Source organism: Armigeres subalbatus, chromosome 1 (genome assembly GCF_024139115.2).
Source record: "Armigeres subalbatus isolate Guangzhou_Male chromosome 1, GZ_Asu_2, whole genome shotgun sequence".
In the NCBI taxonomy this organism is placed as follows: domain Eukaryota; kingdom Metazoa; phylum Arthropoda; class Insecta; order Diptera; family Culicidae; genus Armigeres; species Armigeres subalbatus.
This window is the reverse complement of record NC_085139.1, coordinates 166,987,396-167,013,800: the sequence shown is the minus strand read 5'-3', so window position 1 is coordinate 167,013,800 and position 26,405 is coordinate 166,987,396. Positions and strand designations below refer to the sequence as shown.

Here is a 26,405-nt window from a genome sequence, read left to right as displayed (position 1 = left end):
TTACTCCAAAAATTCCTCCACGAATTCATCAGATAATTCTTTTCGTGCTGTTTCTCATAAAAATTTCTGATAAACTGCACCGTGGTAAATATTCCAAGTTTTCCGCAACATGAAAAAACTCACAATCACTTTAAGGACAATCATCGTGGGTGGTTCTGGGCCATACGGTACCAACGTCTTTTCTTCTTAGAATAATTGATAGACCCCGGCTTATTCATCTTGGCTGAGCGTGGTTTTATAAAAGCATTGAAATATTGTGTTCTGATTTTTTTTTTAATTTGAGGGTTTGATTTCTTCTAAAAATTGTTGGGGGGGAGGTGGTTATGTTCAATATACGTTTCACATAAATAAGAAGTAATGTGCATGAAAAATTCTTATACACTACGCGAAAAAAGTATAGAACACGAGTCAAATGGTCAGTTATCCGTTGATCATGCCCGTAACCATAGTCTATCAATTGGAGTGTAAAGTATATGTGAAATGCTGCTAATTTGATACTAATGTAATGAGTTTTGTATGCTAGACGTATAATCAAAATAGATTTTTTTTTGGCAGAAAATAATTATAAGGACATGAAACAATCAGGTATAAGACAAAATACTCAACAAAAACGATACTTATTAAATGACATTCACATTTATTAATAGGGAGTCACTCCTTCGCTGATTTAATGACTGCCGTCGTTTTCCCAGAACTGATGAACCTTAGGGAATTATAGTCATGGCGAGGCCCTATTGATCAATGTGAATGTCATTTAATAAATATCGTTTTTGTTGAGTATTTTATCTTATAGCTGTTTCCTGTCCTTATAATTATTTCCTGCGAAAACATATTAGTCTATTTTTAATTATTGGTCTAGAATACAAAACTCGTTACATTCGTACTCATTTGGCAGTATTTCACGTATACTTTACACTCCAAATGATAGACTCTGGATACGTACATGATCAAGGATAACTGCAGCCATGGCCATGGCCATTTGACTCTTGTCTTTATACTTTTTTCGCGCAGTGTATATTGGGTTTGGAGTAAAAAACTCAGAAAAATACCCCAGCAGTGTTCCATTCTTTTTTTTTTTTCAAATTTTCATTCAAATAAAATCATTATGTTGCTGCCAAGAAAGGCGCTGTAAATGAAAAGTGGATTGATCCGTAGATAAAATGACGCATTCATACACCAAAACAATTGAAAATATTTGAATCACGTGATTCATTCGTGGTTCAAATCTGCAGAAAATAGAACTGAGCGTTATACCAGTTTTATTTTTTTTTTACAGTTGACTAGTATAAAAAATGAATCTAGAACAGCTGCTGGGAAAAATAAAGTTTCAGATTACACCCAGGTTTTTTTTTACACGGTTGGAATTCATTAATTTCTCGGTTAACCCGAACTCGCACAGCTTTTCAAATACCACTCGAATTTTCTTTGATTTTTTGTGAATTTTTTCGTGGAGTTAACTCATTGATTCATTGACGCTGAAGGTCTTAAACGACTAAAACCAAACCGTGTAAAAAAAAACCTGGGTGTACCTATTATGTCTGAAACTCGATTATGCATATTATTTATTTTTATTTTTTTATTTATTAATTATTAACATCAACAGGCAATAGAGCCCAAATGATGTGTCTTAAAACTATAAAACAATAAACAACATTGGTATTATCATATTCACTGAAGCAATAAACAATCATAATCTACAACAGAAACTAACACTTGTATATCTAAATTAACAATAATTGCGAGAAAATAACAAGCTAATATGCGGGATACCACGTGGTACGGTGCTTGCTTACAAATTCTCGACATCTGATATACTGGGGCCATGTAGACGCATCCAGAGCAATGGATCTCCATTTATTATCAAGAACGACCTTGAATGAAATATAGTCCATTTCTTCGCACGACTTCCATCTTGATACGAGCTTTGTAACATTATGTGTTTCTCTTAATCCCGTTATTCCGAGTGAATTGCATACTAAAGTATCGATTTCTCGTTCTGTTACCCGATTATCGATGTTTGATAGCAACAGTGAAAACGATTGTTTCGCTTTAGCACCAGAGTTGATATTTGAGCCAACACTGCAAGAAGCCTCCAGTCCAACAAATATTTCTCGCTTAACTTTTCAATAGGACCTAAGTAACATTTTTTACATGAATTAATTTGAATAGCGCAATCAACAGAACAACATGAAAGCTTTTGATTGCAGTACTCAAATTAATTCGTGAAAAAAATGTTACTTAGGTCCTTTTGAAAAGTTAAGCGAGATTTCATCCAGAGCCTTTGATGAGGTGATCGGCGTAGAACTCTGTCTTGGCGAAGATGTATCGTGCATTTTTTGCGCAGTCTTCCAATGTCTTCACAATGTCGGAAACTTGGCATTTCAATATGCTTATTTCGCTCATTATGTGTCCTTCTTCCGTCGCTTTTGGCCCAGTGTGCTTCTTCACATGATCTCCATCGCACGCTTGGCACTCATCGGTTTGAAACAGCAATGTAGATATTATCAATTCGGTGCAAAACCGAATTATAGCCGCTAACAAAGTTGGATTTTTCTCTCAATCCATACGTTAAACCTAACTTCGGAAGTGGTGCGCTGTTTTCATTTGGTGATGTGCTATACAGCGCACTACTTCCGAAATTAGGTTTAACGTATGGATTGTGAGAAAAATCCAATTTCGATAGCGGCTATAATTCGGTTTTCTACTGAATTTATAATAAAGTACTCAAACACTCGTTGCAAAACCACATGACATCCACAGTAGCTTGATTGAGTCCAACGCAGTGTGCGTGGAACCTTTCGCAGCACCTACCTCCGCATACAACAAAAATATCTTTGGACAAAATATCTTAGCACTTTGGACAATCCATGCTGCGTGTGTGAACAGGTGTAATGGAGTCCCGGAGAGATGATTCCACAGCAAAAATAATAAATTCGAAGCTTCGGCAGAGACCCGTTCTTGAGCAGTAATGGATCGATCAATGTAACTCATTTTGCACTCACTACATCAAAACAACGGCGGCACTGTATACGCATATTTCTATTCATGTGTGTTTGACAGAACATGTCTACGGTGGCGCGATCTGTTCATTTCATAGCGGCAGTTTTTGCTTATTGATTGGTCCATTTCTATCCGCCAAACACGAAGATCATTCAGCAGGATTCTGTTGAGCGTTCTTCTTCAATTATAACAAGCGGAAAGACGGTTTTAAATCAGATTTTCTCGGCAACAGAAAAGTGAACCACTGTAATCGTCAGATACACAACCACAACAACAGCATATGCACAACATGTGATAGATTTAGTTCGGAAAAGGTATTGGAGGGTAACCGCCCCTTCGGTGGGCTTTGATCCCACGACCTCAGTACGCTAGACAGGTGCTTTCCCTATATACTAAGCTAAATACGAAAGACCTCCGTCGTCCTCCGCAGCTTAGGGGTGGTACACATATCACGTAAGCATTTTTTCTGGGTTTTTCAAAACCCCCCCCCCTCACCCCATGTAAGATTTTTTTCATACAATTGATTTTTTATTTATATGGTGCGTAAGAAAATGACGGACCCCCCTACCTCCATAAGTGCTTACGTAATATGTGTACGGCCCCTTAGCGGGTACTGATGAAACCAAATTCCGCTGGTACTGAACCAAACCAAATTTGAATCACACTGCTGATTTTACTCTAATAAGGCAATCCCTAAGTTTTATTATTTTGTTCAGACTGAATTTTAAATCTTTATTTCCTTGATCACTATGGACTGGAACTGCTAGAGCGTTAGGGCATATTTTTACAGGCCTAAACTTGGCAATGCTCAAAAGGTGAGGCGATTTGGATAGTATTTTGTCCACATGATCAAGAAAAATAGAATGGCAACCAAAAAAAAAAAAAAAACATGTAGCCGAACTTTTTCTTCCAAAGAATTAGAAATTAAATTATTTTTTCAGCGAAAATCCATTAAAAAAAATCCACGGCTTATGACAACACCGAAAAAAAATTTATATTTTTTTTTCAGGTTTACTGCATACGCAACATAAATCAGCACATCCGATGGACACTGTGGGGCATAAAATATCCCTCTTACTGAAAGACGAAGATGCAGGAGTCAAAATAAAAGCCGCTGAAGGTTTGGGCTATATTTATGGTGAATGTTAGGAATGCTTCATTGTTGGAGAGATGTCGCTTGAGCAGCCAGGTTTAAATTTTTAATTTGCTATACATTTTATGGGCAGACGGCGAACGTGACCTAACGTGAATATGCTTCACCGCTTGAAAGGTAAACGATGAGAGGATGCATCTCACAGTGTTATTTTTGTTTGTCTGTACTCTGGCTTAATCAAATCTATTCGCTTCAGAAGTGAATTCAGCTTTATTGGATAGAACGTGATAATTATTCAAGGCATGTACTGGTCAATATTTTACATGAAAAATGCAACCCTTTATTAAACAAAAATGTGTAGCTAATTCTAAGGAAAGAAAGCCATTAAACAAATGGGAAATATTGTATTCTACCGCTAGACCAACCGATAGTCAGTACCGTTTTCATTTTGTCATTGGATCGCCGTCCGAGATTCTCCTGGAAACTTATACAGGATGCACTTTCAATTCCAATGCCAGTGATGAAGCACGATGGGGTGATGCTCAATTGACTGCGATTGACCACCGTGTTGAAAATGGCTATTGCCGGAGTTTCTTTGAATGTGACTGCTAAATAATGATTTTGTGGACACCATGCAAGTGCCTGGGGTCGTCCGCCAACCTCCGCTTGACCGATGGAAATTTTTGACAAGTCAGCAATAGGTAGAGCAGCTTTTGGCGTGAACGTAGTGGTGAACACTTCATCTTCAACGAATCCCAAATTATACAGGAAGCAATCCTTAGTCGTCACGAATAGAAGATGGGATCCGCTTCGAGACCACGTTGCCGACTGAATGGTGCCGTGATTTACCGTCCACCGGTCCGGTGTCCATTTGTCGGTTTGCCAAACACGAAACACGTTTGATACTGTAGTGGAACACAATCGGGACCCAGTTGGCGACCAAGCAAGCAATGCACATGGGGGTCCTACACGACGAAGTGGGGCCTGAAAGAATGATTTGATAAGTTTTTAGTGATCTCCTGCATGGCGTTATATTAATGATAAATCAGTTGATCCCTCTTAAGTAGATTTTCTCCAAATCTGTCCAGATGTTGACCCTTGAATATCAACTTTTGGAGTGTCATCTTTATTTAGCCTATAAGCTATTTAAAGTATGACCATTTCTTGTATGGTATGTATGAATGGAGTTCTTCTTAATGCAATACATTAGTTTACGACACAATTATCAGTTACCTGTCGATTTTGATCTGCATCCCAGATGAGTACATTTGAATCATTGATACTGGCAGTGGCCAATAAGCATCCGTTTGGACTCCATTCCACGGACGTAACTGGGAAATGGTTTCCATGTCTTAGCTGCACCGCTTGTGATAGAGGTCTCGTTATTAAACTATTCGGATCGACGTTCCACACCAGGGCCCCATTTTGGCACCCGACAGCTATTTCCCCGGCCGTGTAAGGCCGCCAAGCCAACGATGTGACCGACTTCTGTAGGCCACTTTTGAGCACAGGCACAATAGTGGGATCATCGCTGTAGACTCTAATGCTATCATCGGACGCGGCAATGGCCACTTTAAAGCAGTTTGGGTGCCAACGAATGCATCGAATGGCACTTTTTGCCCAGTCCTTGGTCTGCGTGTATTTCCCAACACAATCGACGCCTTGCTCCTTCAGGTGTGGCTTGAAGAAAAACTTGACTCGATTGCCGACTCCGATCAGTGTCAGTAGGTAACGGGAAAGGGACCCCACTATCGGATTGTATTGATGGCTAGCATTGTTAGCGGCTTCATTGAGCGCTTCAACGGCTCCTTCTTCGAAAAAAGTGCGCGTTATACGTTTAATTAGCGTTTCGTCGACCGGTACCATAAGCGTCCGATGGTCTTCCCGTAGATGGACAGCAGCATGGTGAAAGAGTTCGCGTCCGATGTTGATTTCAGGATATGATAAAAGTTGCTGAAATAAGAAATGATAGTAAGTAGGTTTCAGGGAAATTTAGTTGGAACTAATAAAAACACATTAATAAAGTTAAAAAAAAATTGGAACTAATTTGTTGTAATTTGTTGCGAAAAAAATCGATTAAGGATTACTATATGAAAAGTTGACATACGCACACACACATACACACGGACTGACCGACATTTGCTCAGTTCGTCGGGCTTAGTCGATTGGTATTTTTCCTTCATTGACATTTAGATCCTCTATCCTCGCCAGCAAAAGATGTTCCGGACAGCGACGACAGCGACAATGTTTATCTAGTAACTAAAATATCTTTTTTTCGATACAAATTTTTGGAAATACAAGAAAGGCCAAAATTACAAAAATTCCTATGATTAGCTGAATGAAATGTAGACGTATAGGGTGTCCCAGAAAGTATAAGCACGATTTAAAAATAACATTATGACTTTGGTTTTTGGAAATACATGATAATTGTTTCGCTATACTGTCCTTTACTATGCTTTTCTGCAGATCAGTATCATTTTTCCGAGATCATTTTGATCGTACGCCAAGGAGTGGGATTTTTATCAGATGGATCCCATTAGTTTCTGCACGGACCGTTTGTCAATGATTTCGGCTACATTTTCAATCGTTTTTACAAAGCTATGATGGAGTCCGCTTCCTTAATATGCTTTCACAAATGTGCCTATGTCGAAGCACAAAAAGTTATAAAATGAATTTCCAGGGAATTTTTTTTTTTTTTGATCTTTATTAATGTATTTCCAGGGAATGATTTAGAGATTCCATCTCCTTGACTACGGATTCGACTCTTTTTGCTTTGTACCAGATTACCGTGTTCATCGCGTAATACATTGATATCAAAACCGGCGAAAATATTACTGAGTTATGATACTTTCAGATAATGGACAGTAACCGCCGCTTCAAGAATTCCTGAACGTACAAATCATCTGTTATATTATGGATCGCTGCAAATGGATTTGGGACACTTACAAATTGCTTACAAAATTTTTGCCTTTTTTCAGAATTGCTTTTCAGAATATATACATCGCTTATATACATCGTCAATACTTCACCAATACGGATCTTGTTGAAATGGTCCAGTGGAAGCATTTTATAACCGAACTTCACTCATGATTTATCATCATCATCACCTTGAATAACGATCTTCCACACAAAAGTTTATCTTATAACTTATGGGCCCATATTCTGACATATGCAGTATGTTATTCAATTCTTTTTTCTTCTTCTGCTCCCTGAAAACCCGTAGTTCATTTTGTCTCTTGTTTGGTTGACTTTATTCTTCGAAGTTATCAGATTTTTCCAAATCTTGAACAGAAATACCATTTTTACTGGAAAAGATTGAAAGATTTTCCGATCGAGCATATGGCTCATAGGGACCGATCTACGTTCAGATTTTTTCATGCCATGAAATGTAAAATCCACACCATGCTTCCGAATCGCATTGCAAACTGCTTCGATGCTCTTATCTTATACTCTCTCTGGATTCCCCAAAATTAACATTAATTGTATAAGAATCAGGAAAAACAGTGTTAAAAATATGACTAAAAAATCGATTCTTTCAACAATTTCTAATCGGTAGGAAAAAACTGAAAATCGGTTTAAAATGAACGACTTATTTACTAATTACTATTATTTCTTCGTTACGCGCTTATTATTCAAACTTGTGAAGTGCCTCTGCATCTGCTAAGAAGTATAATTCTACTTCAAAATCTTCATCAAAACTAATATATGGAGCTGGATTCTAGGACTATTCTGCATCTTTGGGTGAAATTTTAATTTTGGATTTACGCTTTTCTGAAACTGCATACAAATAACATTCATTGAGTTAAAATTCAAGTCATTTTAGGCTGGAGGACAAAAAATGAAACCAATTAATCTAGCTGATATTGATCCTCGAACCATTGACCATGAAATGACATTTTTATGCAAAACAGGGCTGTTTACTTCTGTTTACTGCAAAACTGTTGCAACTTGCAACTATTGAATTGCAGTTAAATGTCTACTGTATTTTAGTAATTTGAAAATTACATGTCAACTAAAGTGCCTGCATTATGAGTGCAGCCTCTTTATACTAAACTATCATATCAATAAAATTACAATCAATATATTTATGCTGTGATTCATTTTTGGTACATTCCAATTCGATTAATATCACACATACCCTATTTCACGATACTCACATTAGAAGAACCGGAGGCATCCACTTCGTTGATCGGTAGTGAACAAATTCTACCATTGCGTTCGCAGATAGATATCTCTCCGGCTTGTGGTAGATCGGGAAATGTGTCCAAAGCGGCCATCACTTTCAACAAGTTTTTTTTTTAATTTTTAAATGTTAAAATTTGTTCTCACACCGACAGTTTATACCGCAACATAAAAAACAAGATTAAAATGTGACCGTTTTTCTGTTTTGTTTACCATCTGTTGCATCTCCCGCCTGCCAAATTTAGTTTCCAGAGTCACATCCAGAGGTTCAAACCGAGTTCGCTTTTTGGCAAACCTTATCATTTCAATGAACCTTGATCACCAGAAACCGGTTTTTGAAAACAAAATCTTAACTGACACTTGTTCAATGTTCAGCTTGTTCTTCGCGTTCTTCGAGACTCCAGAGTTCTTGATCCAAGATGCAAGTGCGTCCGTTTGCGATCACTGTGCGCTGTGTTAATTAAAAATTAAGGCAGTTTTTTGTGTTACCCAAAACATAGACGCCGCCGTTTGAAGACGGCAAGTGCAATTTTAAAGCTTGTGGTGCAAACTGTTTTCGGAAATGTACGACCAGCAGGAAGACGACCGCGGTTATCTGGTTTACGCAAATCGATACAACGGCCAGCTTCAGTCAGATAATCCCAATCTGACCTACGTGGTCAGCAAGATCAATGAAAAATTCTCGACCTCGAAGTACAGTACCTACCGATGTGCATGCAAGGTGTTTGCACTTCAAAGGGCTCTTTACAGTAAGTTACGCACCTTTGCATAATGTTCTTTCATATATGACTCAATTGCACATAAATCCTCGATGTAGTGTCATAAAAAGCTTGAAGTACATAAATATTCTCGTTATATTTTACATTTAAAATTTATACACTTAGTTATAGCGTATGTTTAGCATTACTTAGTGTTTTAATTCATAAAACTGTATCTTGAACTTTCAATAGTGTTACTACAATATATGAAGTGTCTGTGAAGTGTGTATCCTAACTAATGAAGCCTTCAAAATCTCGACTTTTCGTACAAAGGGTAAAGTGGGGCTAGATGGTTCAGTGCTGTTCTTAAGCAGCGTGTACATTTTAACGCAAAGATTAAGCCTTAAAAAAAGAATAATTTGGTTCTACTTTATTGGAGGACTGGATTGGATTAAATTTCATTTTGGTAGAGTATGGAAAGATAAATCATTTTTCAAATATGTTTCTTATGCGAAACATACTTCCTATGAAACGTGCAATCTCGTCGGGCAATGCGAAATTTAAACATTTTTATTGCCTTTCTCGTATACAAAGTATACGTAAAGGCTATAGGATCACTCCAAAACCGAACTTTTGATAGAAGGCTCGGAGACCCATAGTGTTATATACCAATCGACTCAGTTCGACGAATTGAGGTGATGTCTGTATGTGTGTATGTATGTGTGTGTGTACAAAAATGTGAGACACACTTTTTGGTACTTAGCATTATTCGATTTGCTCGCAGCAAGTTGCAGTCGACGCGGATTGCGGTCAAGTTGTTTCCTATTGAAAATTGACCCGATCGATTATTGCGTTCCAGAGTTATTGAACAAACATTGTTTTTCTACCAAGGGTCCCTCCTTGGAAAAAAAAAATTAAAAACGAAAAAAAAAATTTCTTGAGGATTGCAGCAATGCATTCAAATGACCGCAAATGCATATGAATTGATGGCAAAAGTGAAATCTATCCCCCTAAATTGCTATTTCGACCTCTCTTATGTGTTTTTCTTATCATTTTAATGCGCGAGAAAGGCACCACCAACGCTAGGTGGATTGATCTGGGTTTTAGTAATATAGTATTATCTGTAATGTTACAGGTGATGTTGTACTAACTTAGGGTGGCCACTGAAATTCGATTTTCAAATTCCCGGGTTTTTTCGGGGTCAGTTTTAAATAGAAGGAATTGATAATTTTTAACGAATATTTGAAATAGTTACATTAAATTACCAACAACATACCCTATTTCACGGTACTCACATTAGAAAAACCGGAGGCATACACTTTGTTGATCGGTAGTGAACAAATTCTACCATTGTACATGACAATATCACAATTACACCTAATTAAAATGGTTTAATTCTTTTCCTAGCTACAAAACTTTCGTAAATATATTTCTTGCAGACAATGAACATTGCATGACAACTGTATATAAATTATATCCATATTGCCCCGATCACCCTTACGCGATAAATGGAAGCCAAACAATGTTGCAACTCTGTTGAATATGCGTTGCAAGCCACCGATTGCCCCATGTAGTCCGTAATTCGCCCTTTGCAGTGGTGGTTTAAGCATTCCGCCTCTGCGGAGTTTCCCTGGTCGAACATTCAAATCTATCTGCTCCAAAATACCTTCGCAGTCGATTCGTCCCTGTAGTATATCGGCGATCGTCATCGCCCGGGTGGTATCTCACCTAGCACGAAGAAGTTCCAGATCGATCAACTGGTATCGGCTCTCGTAGCTCGGTAGGATCCCTCCATGGCAAAATTCTTGGCAATCCTAAATATGAGTCCCAATGTCCTAGAAGCTTTATCGACAGCGTACGAGGGTTGTATGTCAATGCCCAGAAACCAATCCCCAGAATCAGTTCCCCAGAATGGTATTTCCCAGAATTCCTTTTCCCAGAACGACCAATTCTCCAGAATGATATTCCCCAGAATGCACCATTTCCCCGAAAAAAAAAATCCCCAGAATGACCCATTCCCCACAAAAAAAAAACCCGAATGACCCATTCCCCAGAAACCAAAAATCCAGAATGACCCGTTCCCCATAAAAAGGTATCAGTCAGTTTTTCGCTGTCATTTCTATAAATTAAAAATACTAGATACTATATTTCTATGCAAAAATACTTATATTGAAGTACGTATTTGCCCGGAATAAGGCAAAACGACAAATGCTGCCTTATTTTAAAACACGCATTTGCCCGGAATGGAGCCCATATAATACGAAGGAGCATATAATCCATTATACTCGTTGTTCATATTGGGGGAAGCCCATATGGCATAAAGCCGTTTGGCATAATGACCATTTGGCATAATCGTTGAAAAGAGTATGAAATGCAATGGGTCCTAAGAATATATGATTTCCATTTTTAGAAGTATGTATTATGGGGAATGGTTTTCTGGGGAGTAGTGCATTCAGGGGAATTAATTTCTGGGGAATCACTTTCTGGGCAATGGGTTTCTGGGGTATGACATACAATCCGTACGAGATGTGCTGCTTAAATGTTAGCTCTGAGTCCAGGACTACAGCAAGGCCCTTGATGTGATTTGTGCGTTCGAGTGTCGTGTCAAATAGGTTGTACTCGGAAATGATCGGTTGTTTCTTTCGAGTGAACGTTATGACGGAGCACTTGGCTGGGTTTACGACCATGCGGTTTAGAGAACACCAGCTGACAAAATGAGTGGGCTGCCTTTGTAAATTAAGAGAGTCAGTAGTTGAACTAATTTGGAGAAGCGTTTTCAAATCGTCAGCGTCACTGAGGAAACTAGACGTATGATTTCCAATCAAACGCCTTATGAAAATTTGCCACAAGGAATCGGTATGAATTTCAATATGTTGCCTTATGAATGATGATTTACATTAAAAAAAAAAGTGCGGCAGACTGGGTTCGAACCATGAACGTCGCGATCGGGAGGCCGGTATGTAGACCACACGCCCATCGACGCTTGAAGACTTGGAAAGGTAACTGCGTATACAAAGCACTCTTGGTCGACATTCAGTCGAAGCTTCATAAGGCGCTAGTTATGAATTTCGCTAGTTCAGTTCGCTGAGTGGAATCTATGACAAAAGGTCGAAAGACAGAAGGTCGAAAGGACAAAAGGTCGAAAGACAAAAGGTCGAAAAGAAAAAAGGTCGAAAGGACAAAAGGTCGAAAAGACAAAACGTCGAAAGGGACAGAAGGTCGAAAGGGACAAAAGGTCGAAAAGGACAAAAGGTCGAAAAGGACAAAAGGCCGAAAGGGACAAAAGGTCGAAAAAAACAAAATGTCTAAACGAACAAAAGGTCGATAAAGAACAAGTTGGGTGTATTCTATAGGAATTTGTTGCATTTATGCATTTATTTTCAAGCAGAAATAATACACTCATCTCATCAATCAAAGCTGAAGAATGAGCAATTTTCAAAGAAGGAGTAATTACTATAAACCAATATTATGAATATCTAGATAGTTCTGTTAGAGATAAAAAAGATAGCTAATTTAAGAAATGAATAAAACTTGTATTGCACGAGACAGAATTGTCCTATACAGTTGGCAAAAAAAATGCTTTTTTATTTTCCACTATTTTTAACAATAACACATAAAATCATTGAATGAGTGCAAATAATAGATGGTGTACCGTAGTTAAACAGGAGGGGCGAACCTGGACCGGCAACGTAATCGAGACGACCGTAAATCGTTCCGCGGAATACTTTCGGGGTTCCGGAAGACGTAATTGAAAACGCGACCAACTGCAACGAGAAACCTTTTATTTATGTTTGTTCATATAAAAATGTATACATGGGTTTTCAGAAAATAAATTGTTGGTTGGCGTCGAGGGGTCGACGCATGTATGATCATAAACATCCACCCCGCCTTGAGGCAACGGCTCAAACAGGAAGCGGACATAACTTCTGGACAGAGCGCTGATATTCCGACTTGCCTCTGCGCAGCGTGACGTTGCGAACTAATCCTTGTTGATCTGGATGTACAGCGACAATGCGAGCCAGCTCCCATGCTGACGGCGGACAATTATCGTTTTTAACGAGAACGAGTTGTCCAGGATTCAAATTCTGTTCCTTGGTTTTCCACTTCCCTCTGGGCTGCAGTGTAGCGATGTACTCATCTCGCCAGCGCTGCCAGAAGTCCTGCGTGTATCGTTGAACTCGCTGCCACCGATCGAGCATGTTCATCCTGAGATGGGTGACGTCTGGTTCAGGCAACGAATTTAGAGGTTGGCCTACCAAAAAATGGCCCGGCGTGAGCGCCTCGAGACTGTCAGGGCATGACGATATAGAGCAAAGGGGTCTCGAATTAAGACAGGCTTCCACTTGGCATAATACCGTAGACAGTTCTTCATATGTCAGCTTCTCATTACCAACGATTGGTCGTAGCAACTCTTTGGCGCTTTTTACCGCAGCCTCCCAAATGCCACCCTGGTGCGGGCTTGCCGGTGGTATAAATCGCCAACGGATTCCTAAATTTGCGAAGAAGTGCTCCTTTTGCTTGGCGTGCTTTGTCACCATTTCATATACTTCCTGCAATTGTCGATCTGCTCCAACCAGGTTAGTGCCATTATCCGACCATATTTCACTGCAGTATCCACGGCGCGCAATCATTCTCTTAAAGGCTCCTATAAACGTATCAGTGGTTAGATCGCCTGCGGCTTCCAAATGAACAGCTTTACTTGAAAGGCAAACAAAAACGACGATATATCCCTTCATACATCGTGCTCCTCGCGTGTTACTGCAGCGCACCATTATTGGGCCAGCATAATCCACCCCAACATGGGCGAAAGGTCGACACGCTGTTACTCGAGACGCTGGCAGACTTCCCATAAGCTGCTTGGCAGCTTGCGCCTTCTGACGACAGCACGTCATGCACTTCCGAATTACTCGCTTGATGGCTGTTTGACATCCTTGGATCCAGTATCGTTGATTGATGGTTGCTGTGATCAAAGTTGGCCCAGCATGACAGTTGTTGACGTGGATTTCCTCTACCAATAGTTTTGTGAAACGGTGCTCTTTCGATAGGATTATCGGATGTTTGATATCGAAGGAATACATCGAATGCTGCAATCGTCCCCCAACTCTAAGTATGCCGATGCCGTCCAGAAACGGGTACAAGCTCGAAATGCTGGATTTGGCAGGAACTTCATCCCCACGAATCAGTGCTTTAATTTCTTCTTCGTATAACTCCTGCTGCGCTAGTCGAACGAAATGCATTCGAGCTCGATGCAGCTCCGATGGCAATATGGGACCGGTGACTTTGTTGGTGTCGCCAATCAAACTCTTCATATTGGATACGAATCTATTCACACGGGCGAGCTGCCAGCATGCCGTGGTAAGATCGGATCTTTTCTCCAGGATTTCTCTTTCGATGACATTATTCGATGCTGGAAAACTAACCGTAACATTGAGAGATTGGAAACGCTTTCTTACCTCCAGTGTTTCCTCGTCGTATGTGTCGTGTGGCATGTCTCGACCCCAGTTAGACGAAGCGGCATACAACCATGCGGGACCTGTCCACCAGATCGGATGGCTGACAAGCTCTTGCGGAGAAATGCCTCGAGAAGCACAGTCTGCTGGATTATCCTTTGATGAGACGTGCGCCCAGTGCTTCCTAGGCAAGATGTCTAAAATCGAAGAAGTTCTATTGGCTATGTACGTATTCCACTTGCGGGGGTGACCGGATAACCACTGCAGTACAATGGTGGAATCAGTCCAGGCATATTGCTCGATGTGGAATCTTTTGAAAGGTTCTGCTACGTGCTTCATCAGTTTTGCCAACAATTCAGCTGCATTCAGTTCCAGACGCGGTATTGAAACTTGACGAACTGGAGCGACCTTCGTCTTCGCAGCAAGTAGAGTAACATTGATCTCGCCGTTGCTGTCCACTGACCTCAAGTATATCACAGCAGCATACGCCTCCTCTGAAGCGTCAGAAAACCCGTGTAGTTCAATGCGGCCGTTGAAGTTTGCCGCCCATCTTGGTATCTTGATTTGCTCCAGCTGATGTAGGTTTTCTTTCACTTCCATCCATGCCTCCTCGATGACAGGAGGTAATGCGTCATGCCAGTTAAGGTCGTAGAGCCAACACCTTTGGTAGAGAATTTTGACTCGTACTATCACTGGTGCAAACCATCCGAATGGGTCGAACAGTTTGGCAGAATCCGATAGCAGTTGATGTTTTGTGTTCGGTCCGTCGTTTGCCATAGTCACCTTAAATGTAAAGACATCTTCTCCTGGAACCCAATGCGTCCCAAGGGCTTTCACGGTGTTTCGTTCATCCGGGAATTGTATCGCCATCGAGTTGTTGTTGATGTCTGATAGAGACTCTAATACTTCAGCTGAGTTTGAACTCCATTTGCGGAGAGTAAAACCTGCCGCACCAAGTATCTCGTTGATTTGCTTGATTATTCGCTTAGCCTTCTCCACAGAGTCCGCGCCAGATGTTAGATCGTCAACGTAAGTGTGTCGTTTAATTCGCTCTGCCGCTTCTGGATACTTAACCTCGAATGCTTCTGCTGCCTTGTGCAACGCTGCCATTGCCAGGAATCCTGAATTCTTCAAGCCATAAGTAACAGTGAGCAGTCGGAAATGTTGGATGGGTTTGTCCGGGGAATCCCGCCATACGATGCGCGTGTAGTCGGTGTCGCTAGGATGAACTAAAACTTGGCGGTACATCTTCTCGATGTCCGCTATGAATGCCACCGGGTACGATCTGAATCGTAGCAGCACTTCGAAGAGATCCGCATTGATGTTTGGGGCATCTAATAATACATCGTTCAGTGATGTTCCGCTTGTGGTAACGGCTGAGCCATCGAACATCACCCTGAGCTTGGTAGTGGCGCTCTCCTCTTTAATAACTCCGTGATGTTGCAAGTAATATGACTGGGAGCAGTCAACGTCAATTTCTTCTTGTGGAACAATCTTCATATGTCCCAGTTCCTGATATTCCTGCATGAAGGATACGTATCGTTGTTTGAAACCACTATCGTTGTCAAATCTGCGTTCCATGAACCTTAATCGTCTGGTAGCAGCGACCAGAGAGTCTCCAAGTTTGAGCTTCGAATCATCCATTGGTAAGCGGACGATGAAGCGACCTTCCTGAGAACGTGTGAGAGTGGAATTGAAACCCTCAACCACTTTTTGTTCATCCTTAGTTAGCTGCCTGGGTTCACGGAGCTCCTGATCTTCCCAAAACAGCCGCAGAGTCCGATCGATATCAACCTCTTGATGCAGATTGATGACCGAGTGATACGAATGGGCACATTCGTCTGTTGAGACTTTCCCTGCAACCATCCACCCGAAGACGGAACGCTGTGCCACAGGATTTCCGTAGTGATCCTTGACCTGTCCAGATTGTAGGATGGACAGAAACACGTCGGCCCCAAGAATAATGTCCATTGACCCAGGCTTGTTGAATTGTGGGTCGGCTAGTTGCAGTCCTTCCAAATAGGACATATTTGACACATTAAATCGCTGACACGGCAGGGTTGCCGTTAGTTTTCCCAGTACGTAGGCTTGTGTGACGAGCTTTCTTGCTTTCTCGAAGCGTGGTGTGATCACCAGTGTAACCTTGCCGGCGGTTTTGCCGACAACCTCTGCGTTTACTCCAGTGACTTCCAATGTGGCGTTGCTACGCCTCAAACCTAGGCGCTTTACGCACGCCTCTGTGATGAGCGATACCTGCGAGCCACTGTCAACAAGAGCTCTTACGTCGTACAATTTACCGTCACTTCCAGCTACCTGTGTCACCACCGTCGGCAGCAGTGTGATTTCGCGTCCATCCTCGTGAGTCTGTGTTGAGTTCACATTCACCGATGCCGTAGCTAAATCCTCTCCAATTTCCTGCTTTGACTGATCTTGTTCCGATTTCCTTCCCTTTTGCCTTGCTTCTTGTGTGCACAACAGTGTATGGTGACGTTGCTTGCAGTCCGCAGAACGGCATACAGATTTTGAGGGACATTTCCTTGCTGTGTGGGAAGAGCGCAAACAGTTAAAGCATAGCTTTGCTGTTTGTGCCAGTTCTCTGCGCTCCGCCACTTCCATTTCTTTGAATCGATCACAGTGATAGATCGGATGATCCTTCAGGCATTTGACGCACCCTGACGGTGACGTATTGGCGTGGAATGATTGCACCTTTTCACTAATATGTGCCTTTGCGCAGTCCCTTTTTGTGTTGTCTGCTTGATTTGGTCGCTTTGTGAAAGCTGTGCACGTTTCAAGTGCGTCGCAGCGCTTTTGTAAAAACTCCAAAAAATCTGCGAACATCGGATTATCGACATCAATTATTTTCTGGGCCCATAGTGATCGTGTTTCTTTGTCGACCTTTTCCCGCAGCAAGTGAATAAGCCACGGATCTCTTGATTCGAATTCGTTTCCGAGTGCCTTGAGCTGACGTATCACGTCATCCGATGTGGTTACTAACTTCTTTAGTCCGCTCACAGTTGACGTTGATGGTTGATCGATGAATTCTCGGACCAGAGCAAAAACCGTGTACTTCTTTTTATCGTAGTGTGCTTCTAGCGTGTCCCAGGCTTCCTGGTAGTTGGCATCGCTTATAGGAAATGAGCTTACCATTTTCTTCGCATCGCCGTCTAAGTACGACAATAAGTACTGCATCTTGAGGTAATCTTTCAGATCAGCCCTGTTGTGGATGGTACTCACAAACAAGTCCTTGAAAGAGTGCCAGTTCTTCCTTTCTCCTTTGAAAATTGGGATGTTCAGCTGCGGAAGTTTTACGTTGAGTGGATGATACGGATTCGACACCTGTCCGGCAGCTAGTGGTGGAGTTGGCCTCATTTGATTTAAAATCATTGCCTGCTGCGTCTCCACAAGCGCTCTAATCGCATCCCGAAGATCATTAGTCGATTCACCTGTACCGGCACTGTAGTTTGACATCCGATCCTGATTATCTTCCAGATACGATGTGTAAAATCCCTTCGCTTGGTAATACACTTCGTCGAATTGCAGGCGGTAGTTGAATACCGACGCTACATCTTCCAAGTTGCTGGTGTTTTCTTCAATGGTGGTCTGCAATTTCTCGAAGTGGCCAGCAAGTTCCGTGAGCTTATCCTTTCGCTCTTGCACTTCCTCAATCGTAGGATTCCTCGTGCGAAGAGTTTCGGCGATGGATAACTCCCATTTCACTTTCGCGAACATAACCTCCCTTTTCGTTTGTAGCTTTTCAAGCTCATTTTTGTCCATGATACCCGGACGCGAAGGACCAAATGTACCGTAGTTAAACAGGAGGGGCGAACCTGGACCGGCAACGTAATCGAGACGACCGTAAATCGTTCCGCGGAATACTTTCGGGGTACCGGAAGACGTAATTGAAAACGCGACCAACTGCAACGAGAAACCTTTTATTTATGTTTGTTCATATAAAAATGTATACATGGGTTTTCAGAAAATAAATTGTTGGTTGGCGCCGAGGGGTCGACGCATGTATGATCATAAACAGATGGAGATCTAGATTTTCTAAATGTCACTTCAATCTGTCTAAATAGTGCACGCCGCAGCCACGCAAGTGCGCGCATTAAAAATACACCGGTGTGTAAAGGCTCCCCCAGGCCTAAGCAATTTTATTGCCGGGACAGCGATAGCTTGATACCACGATTCTATCGTTGGGTGGATGCTCGCAATGCACCATTTACGTTTCCATACCAACGGCGACAGAATCGCAGTCGCCAGGCAATAGAATCGCGTCAAGATTGTCTCGTCGCGTGTGTTTGGGGGAACCTTAATACATGCCGGTGTATTTAATGTGCGGCGTGCGCCATTGTGAGAGAACGAAGTTACATTTTGAAAACTCAAACATCCATCTGTACTCATTGAATGAGTTTTATTTAATTATTAAAATTTGTTAAAAAATAAAAAAGCAGTGTTTTGCAAATTGTGTAAGGCAACTCTGGTGCGGGATTGAATCTCCCCGTTTCAGTTTCTTCTCTATTTCGACCTTTTGTGCCTTTTGATGTTATTGATCTTTTATTTCTTTCGGCCTTTTGTCCCATTCGACGTTTTGTCCCTTTCGACCTTTTGTCACATTCGACGTTTTGTCCTTTCGACCTTTTGTCCTTTTCGACCATTTGTCTCTTCGACCTTTTGTCTTTCGACGTTTTGTCTTTCGACCTTTTGTCCTTTCGACCTTTTGTCTTTCTACCTTTTGTCCCTAACCCCGCTGAGTGTACGACAGTCGAGGGATTTCGATGACTAGATGGACGCCATTGAAGTAGAGCAGGAATATTAGTGGGCCCAGATGGCTTCCTTGCGGTATTCCAGATGTTGCTTGGAAACTATTCGATTCGCAATCATCTAAAGTCACCATCTTGGGCAGCAGGGACTATGTCGAAGGGCTTGACGATTCCTCCCCAGGCCATCTGTGAGTTGTGGAGCCTGCCTAGGATGTGGTGGGGTTTGACCAAGGGCCTCATACGCCTGTCACTGGCGAACAAAGCTCGTGTACTCTGCATCGAAGCTTAGAACCACTGTTAGGGCGCAATCGTTAATGCGAACATTTTTATATTTGGTTAGTTACTGCAAATAAATTCTTTTTCGAGTCCCTTTAATCAAGCAGGTATCTCAAGCATACCACACCGTCATATTGCTACATGATTGAGCGTTTAATTTTGATAAAATATCGAAAACAAAAGTGTACATAAAAATTTCCTCGCCATAACAAAAAGGTGGTAGAGAATTAACAATGTTGTTTACATTTTAGAACCAGCCCATGTCGGGGTAGGGATTCAGTGCTCCGCCTTCTCCCCCTGGGTTTGACAGTGGGCCCTGTTAAACTTCTATAAAAAGCTGCATGTATCCGCAAGTAGGCTCCGCCAAAGCGACCGTGTGCCGCTCAAAGCGCACAAGCCCAAGTCCTGGTGTTAGGTGGGACGCTAAACAGCCCTGACACGACGGCCCTCCGACGATACAGGAGGTTTGCGCAAGGCCCAATAAGCCGCCTCTAAAAAACAACCATTACGAACGACATATAGATAATACGACTCGATACAATCGGCAACGACCTAGGCGACGAATAAAGGATCACGATTGGAAGCTTGGAACATGGAACTGCAAGTCACTAGGCTTTGCAGTTTTTTTATTTTTATTACCAGACCAAGGCCGGAGTGGCCTGTGCTGCACATAAAAGTCTTCTCCATTCAGCTCGGTGCATGGCTGCACTTCGCCAACCACGCAGTCTGCGGAGGGTCCGCAAATCGTCCTCCACCTGATCGATCCACCTTGCCCGCTGTGCACCTCGCCTTCTTGTTCCCGTCGGATCGTTGTCGAGAACCATTTTTACCGGATGTCCGACTGTCCGACATTCTGACTACTTGCCCGGACCACCGCAGTCTTCCGATTTTCGCGGTGTGAACGATGGATGGTTCTCCCAACAGCTGATGCAACTGGTGGTCCCCCACGTACCGTCCGCCATCTGCACCCCACCATAGATGGTACGCAACACTTCCCTTTCGAAAACTCCCAGTGCGCGTTGGTCCTCCACGAGCATCGTCCAGGTCTCGTGTCCGTAGAGAACTACCGGTTTTATAAGCGTTTTGTAGATAGTCAGTTTGGTACGGCGGCGAACTCTATTCGATCGGAGCGTCTTGCGGAATCCAAAGTACGTACGATTTCCAGCCACTATGCGTCTCCGAATTTCTCTGCTGGTATTGTTATCGGCGGTCACCAGTGAGCCAAGTACACGCATTCTTCAACCACCTCGATTTCGTCACCATCGATAGAAACTCGTGGTAGGGGGCTTACATTGACCTCTCTTGAGCATCTTCCTATCATGTACTTCGTCTTCGACGTGTTGATGACTAGTCCAATCCGTTTAGCTTCGCTTTTCAGTCTGATGTAGGCTTCCTCTATCCTCTCAAAGTTACGTGCCATGATATCAATTTCGTCGGCGAAACCAAATGACTGGACGGACTTCGTGAAAATCGTACCAATCGTGTTAATCCCTGCCTTTCGTATTGCTCCTTCCAAAGCGATGTTGAATAGCAGACACGAAAGTCCATCACCTTGCCGTAATCCTCTACGTTTCGAAGGGACTCGAGAATGTCCCTAAAACTCGAACTACGCACATCACCAGATCCATCGTCGCCTTGATCAACCGTATCAGTTTATCCGGAAATCCGTTTTCGTGCATTAGCTGCCATAGCTGGTCCCGATCGATTGTATCATATGCGGCTTTGAAGTCGATAAATAGATGATGTGTGGGCACGTTGTATTCGCAGCATTTCTGCAATACTGACGTATGGCGAACACCTGGTCTGTGGTAGAGCGTTCACCTATAAATCCCGCCTGGTACTGCCCCACGAACTCTCTTGCAATTGGTGTTAGTCGGCGGCATAAAATTTGGGAGAGTTCCTTGTAGGCGGCGTTCAGCAATGTGATTGCGCGGTAGTTGCTACAATCCGGTTATCGCCTTTTTTGTAGATGGGACACACGACACCTTCCATCCACTCCTGCGGCAGAACATCATCCTCCCAAACCTTGGTAATCACCAAGAGCAGTGCTCTAGCCAGTGCCTCACCACCGTGCTCTCCTGGTAGTTGGTCAACTCCAGGGGCTTTGTTGTTTTTCAGCCGGCCGATCTCCTCCTGGATTTCCTGGGGATTCGGAGCCGGAAGTCGCATGTCCTGCACGCGTGCTCCTAGGTTCATTACCATACCGCCACCGTTGTCTGCCATATCGCCATTCAGATGCTCTTCGTAGTGCTGCCGCCACCTTTGAATCCTTACACATATCGCACCTTTCAACTTCTCATAGAATTTTCATAGAATTTTCGTGCGTTATTAGCGCGGTACAGTTCCTCCGTCTCTTCACTGTCTCGATCTTCCTGCTGGCGCTTTTTCCTCCGGAAAATCGAGTTTTGTCTGTTCCGCGCCGGTTTGTACCGTGCCTCGTTCGCCCTCGTGCGGTGTTGCAGCAATCTCGCCCATGCTGCGTTCTTCTCATCAACTAACTGCTTACATTCGCCTAGTGCAACGGTTGCGGTGCTTCTAATGGCGGATCGAATATCTCTCCAGCCATCTTCAAGAGATGCTGCGCCTAGCTGCTCTTCCGTTGGGAGCGCTACTTCCAGCTGCGCCACTACCGTCTTGTAGCCGCCCAATGTTTAGCCGCGGCGGATGACTCCGACGCTTGTTGGACTCCGTCGAGAGTTTTGAGCGCAGACATACTGCAACGAGGTAGTGGTCGGATTCAATATTCACACTGCGGTAAGTGCGTACGTTCGTTCGGAGAAGAATTTACCGTCGATTAGAACGTGGTCGATTTGGTTTTCCGTTACTTGATTAGGTGATTTCCATGTGGCCTTGTGGATATTCTTGGGGGGGAAGAAAGGGCTTCGGACTACCATTCCGCGGGAGGCTGCAAAGTTTATGCATCGTTGTCCGTTGTCGTTGATGCTGGGTCATTAGGCCGAAGGTCATTAGGCCGAAGGCCATTAGGCCGAATGGTCATTAGGCCGAACGGTCATTAGGCCGAATGGCCATTAGGCCGAATGAGAACTGGGGAGTGAGAAGTGACTAGTGCACAATAAGGAAGAGGTAGAAAGGAAGAAGGAAAAAGGAGGAAGAAGTATGAACAAAGAAGGAAGAAGGAAGAAGGGAGAAAGAAGAATGAATAAGGAAGAAGGAAAAAAGAAGAATGAATAAGGAAGAAGAAAGAAGGTAGAAAGAAGAAGGAAGAAGGAGGAAGAAGAAAGAAGGAAGTAGGAAGAAGGAAGAAGAAAGAAGAAAGAAGGAAGAAGGAAGATGGAAAAAGGGAGAAGAAAGGAAGAAGAAAGAAGAAGGAAGAAGGAGGAAGGAAGAAGAACGAAGGGAGACGGGAGAAAGAAGGAAGAAAACAGCAGAAAGAAAAAGAAGAAGGAAGAGAGACGGGAGAAAGAAGGAAGAAAACACAAGAAAGAAAAAGAAGAAGGAAAGAAGAAAAAAGAAGGAAGAAAGAAGTGAGACGTAAGAAAGAAGAAAGAAGAAAGAAAACAGAAGAAAGAAGGAAGAAGAAGGAAGAAGGAAAAAAGTAAAAGGAAGAAGGAAAAAGAAACAAGAAAGAAGGAAGAAAAAAGAAGAAGGAATAATGAAGAAGGAAGAAGAAAGAAGAAAGAAGAAAGAAGAAAGAAGAAAGTAGGAAGAAGGAAGAAGAAAGAAGGAAGAAGAAAGAAAGAAAAAGGAAGAAGGAAGAAGAAAGAAGGAAAAAGGAAGAAGGAAGAAAGAAGAAAGAAGGAAGAAGAAAGAAGTAAGAAGGAAGAAGGAAATAGGAAATATGAAAAGGAAAAGGGAAGAAGAAAAAAGGAAAAAAGAAGAAAGAAGAATGAAGAAGGAATAAAGAAGAATGAAGAAGGAAGAAGGAAGAAGAAATAAAAAAGAAGGAAGAAGGAGGAAGAAGAAAGAAGGAAGAAGGAAGAAATAAGAGAAAGAAGGAAGATGGAAGAAGGGAGGAGAAAGAAAGAAGAAGGAAGAAGGAAGAAAGAAGAAAGAAGAAGGAAGAAGGAAGAAAGAAGAAGGAAGAAGGAGGAAGGAAGGAAGAAGAAAGAAGGAAGACGGGAGAAAGAAGGAAGAAAACAGCAGAAAGAAAAAAAAGAAGGAAGGGAGACGGGAGAAAGAAGGAAGAAAACAGAAGAAGGAAGGAAGAAGAAAGAAGGAAGAAGCAAGAAAGAAGAATGAAGAAGGAAGAAAGAAGGAAGAAGTGAGACGTAAGAAAGAACGAAGAAAACAGAAGAAAGAAGGAAGAAGAAGGAAGAAGGAAAAAAGAAAAAGAAAGAAGGAAAAAGAAAGAAGAAGAGGAAGAAGGAAGAAAGAAGAAGGAAGAAGGGAAAAGGAAGAAGGGGTAAGATGCAGGAAGATTTTTTTTTTCACTTCTTACTTCTTTTTGCTAATTCGGCCTAAGGGCCATTCGGCCTAATGACCGTTCGGCCTAATGACCATTCGGCCTAATGATCTTCGGCCAAATGGCCTTCGGCGTAACGGCCTTCGGCCTAATGGCCTGACACCGTTGTCGTTCGATACGGCATGCAGACTATCCGGTCCGATGACCGGTCTATACATTTCCTCCCTTCCTACCTGAGCGTTCATGTCACCGATGACGATTTTGACGTCCCGCAGTGGGCATCTATCGTATATCTGTTCCAGCTGTGCATAGAACGCTTCTTTCTTGTCGTCGGGTCTCCCTTCGTGTGGGCAGTGCACGTTGATGATGCTATAGTTGAAGAAACGGCCTTTTATCCTCAGCTTGCGCATCCTTGCGTTGATTGGCTGCCACCCAATCACGCGTTGGCGCATCTTTCCCAACACTATGAAGCCGGTTCCCAGCTCGTTGGTGGTGCCACAGCTTTGGTAGAAGGTAGCCGCTTGATGCCCGATTGTCCACACTTTCTGTCCTGTCCAGCACATTTCCTGCAACGCTACGACATCGAAGTTGCGGGGATGTAATTCATCGTAGATTATCCTGTCGCAACCGGCATATTGAACAGTAGATTCGAGAGTGCATCACCTTGCTTTAATCCATCTAAGGTAACAAATGACGTCAGCCGAATCAGCCGTATCAATTTCGCCGGAAATCATGTTCAATCATAATTTACCATAATTCATTCACTGAATCGTACGCCGCCTTGAAATCAATAAACAGATTATGTGTCTGCAAGTTGTACTCCCGGAATTTATCAAGGATTTGTCTCAGGGTAAACATTTGATCCGTCGTTGATCGGCCCTCACGAAAACCTGCTTGGTATTCGCCGACGAAGGACTCTTCAAGCGGTCTCAATCTGTTGAACAGAATACGGGACATAATTTTGTAAGCCGAATTAAGGAGGGTTATTCCTCAGTAATTGGCGCACTCCAGTCTATGCCCCTTCTTAAAGAAAGGGTAAATGAGGCCGTCCAAGCAGCTAGCAGGCATTTCCTCGTATTCCATATTTTCGACATAATATGGTGCAGAACTTCATAAAGCTGCTCACTGCCATGTTTGAGAAGTTCAGCCGGGAGCTGGTCCTTCCCCGCAGCCTTATTATTTTTCAGCTCTTTTTAACCTCATCTAGTGTATGTGACTCCACAGCTAATATTTATTCTGTTCACCACTGCACCGTCACTTCCTCCATTCAACAAAGTCTCGAAGTGTTGCTTCCACCTGGCAGCCACTTCGGTTTTATCTGTCAGCAAATTCCCTTGTTGGTCGTTGCACATGACGGGAGATGGCGCTGTCTTTCTCCACACGCCATTGACAGACTCATAAAACCTCCGCATATCGTTCTGCTGCATTTTTTCCTACGCCTCACTAATAACTTGTTCTTCGTACTCTTTTTTTTCTTCCTGTGGTAGGTTCGTTTTTTGGCTGCTTTTGCTTTCTTGTACCGATCTCTATTCGATCGGGTACCCGACACCAACAACCGGCTCCTGGCAACGTTCTTCTCGTCCGCACTCTTTGACACTCCACATCGAACCAACCCGTCCTGGGTCGCCTCTGTGCAGTGCCTACCACTTCTCGTGCTGTTGTGCTCACCGCTCCATGGACTGACTCCCATAGATCGTTGATGTTGTCGCTAACGTTGATTGCACTTATCCGTTCGTCGAGCTTCTGGCGGTACTCAGCCGATACTCCTTTCGCCGACAATCGCTGGATATTGTAACGCATCTTTCGCTGTGATCTTTCGTTCGATACAGTTGACAACCGTAATCGAATTTTACTGACAACGAGGTAGTGATCAAAGTCAATGTTCGGACCTCTGAATGCCCGCACATCGATAACATCCGAGGAATGGCGCCCATTCACCAGAATATGATCTATCTCGTTGCAAGTTTCACCATTTGGGTGTCTCCAGGTGTGCTTTCAGATGTTCTTTCGTGCAAAGTAGGTGCTACTGATGTTGTCATTGGTAGCGGAGTGAAGGCTCTCCCTACCAATTATGGGACGGAAAAAGTCCTCTCTACCGACCAGAGCGTTAGCTTCTCCGATAAAAATTTTCACGTCATGCTTTGGGCACTCTCCATAGGCTTTATCAAGACATTCATAAAACGTGTCCTTCACGTCGTCGGATTTATCGTTTGTCGGTGCGTAAACGTTGATTAGGCTGTAATTGAAGAATTTGCCCCGTATCCTCAACACACAGATTCGTTCGCTAATGGGTTTCCACCGCATCACTCGCTTCATCTGCTTGTCCATCACTACGAAACCAACTCCATGCTCTGCTTTTCTGCCGCCGCTGTGATAGATGTTATACTTGAATGTAGTGTTGGTCGTGGGGCCCACGGCTCGGAATTCACGTTCTCCGGACTTCTTGAATAGTGGCCACGTTCACTCCAACCTTCTGCAGTTCACGAGCCAGAAGGCTCACTCGTCCAGGTTCATTTAGGGTCCTGACATTCCAGGTACCGAGTTTCCAATCATAGTCCTTATTTCGGTTGCCAAAAATAACGT

General features: G+C 42.8%; 4 protein-coding genes across 4 annotated transcripts in view; 2 read left to right on the top strand and 2 right to left on the bottom strand.

Annotated features, from left to right (window-relative positions):
- Positions 1-4,447, top strand: part of LOC134205499 (maestro heat-like repeat-containing protein family member 1) — a 36,518-nt gene extending 32,071 nt beyond the window's left edge. The window contains exon 10 of the mRNA XM_062680781.1: positions 4,010-4,447. Coding sequence (XP_062536765.1) covers positions 4,010-4,149 — 140 coding nt within the window. The 3' untranslated portion in view covers positions 4,150-4,447. The remainder of the gene's footprint in view (positions 1-4,009) is intronic.
- Positions 4,411-8,499, bottom strand: LOC134205501 (aladin). The gene is made up of 3 exons (XM_062680784.1): positions 8,251-8,499; positions 5,327-6,046; positions 4,411-5,077 (listed from the first exon to the last, which is right to left on the bottom strand). Exons 1-3 carry the CDS (start codon positions 8,368-8,370, stop codon positions 4,478-4,480), a joined length of 1,440 nt encoding a protein of 479 aa, XP_062536768.1. The 5' UTR covers positions 8,371-8,499; the 3' UTR covers positions 4,411-4,477.
- Positions 8,500-8,620: 121 nt separating this feature from the next.
- The window catches only part of LOC134205500 (dystrobrevin alpha), a 20,675-nt gene continuing 2,890 nt past the window's right edge, over positions 8,621-26,405 (top strand). The window contains exon 1 of the mRNA XM_062680783.1: positions 8,621-9,024. Within this exon, the coding sequence (XP_062536767.1) occupies positions 8,838-9,024 (187 nt within the window). The 5' untranslated portion in view covers positions 8,621-8,837. The remainder of the gene's footprint in view (positions 9,025-26,405) is intronic.
- Positions 12,797-18,288, bottom strand: LOC134205498 (uncharacterized). Its single transcript, XM_062680780.1, has 2 exons — positions 13,673-18,288; positions 12,797-13,618 (listed from the first exon to the last, which is right to left on the bottom strand). Exons 1-2 carry the CDS (start codon positions 18,195-18,197, stop codon positions 12,876-12,878), a joined length of 5,268 nt encoding a protein of 1,755 aa, XP_062536764.1. The 5' UTR covers positions 18,198-18,288; the 3' UTR covers positions 12,797-12,875.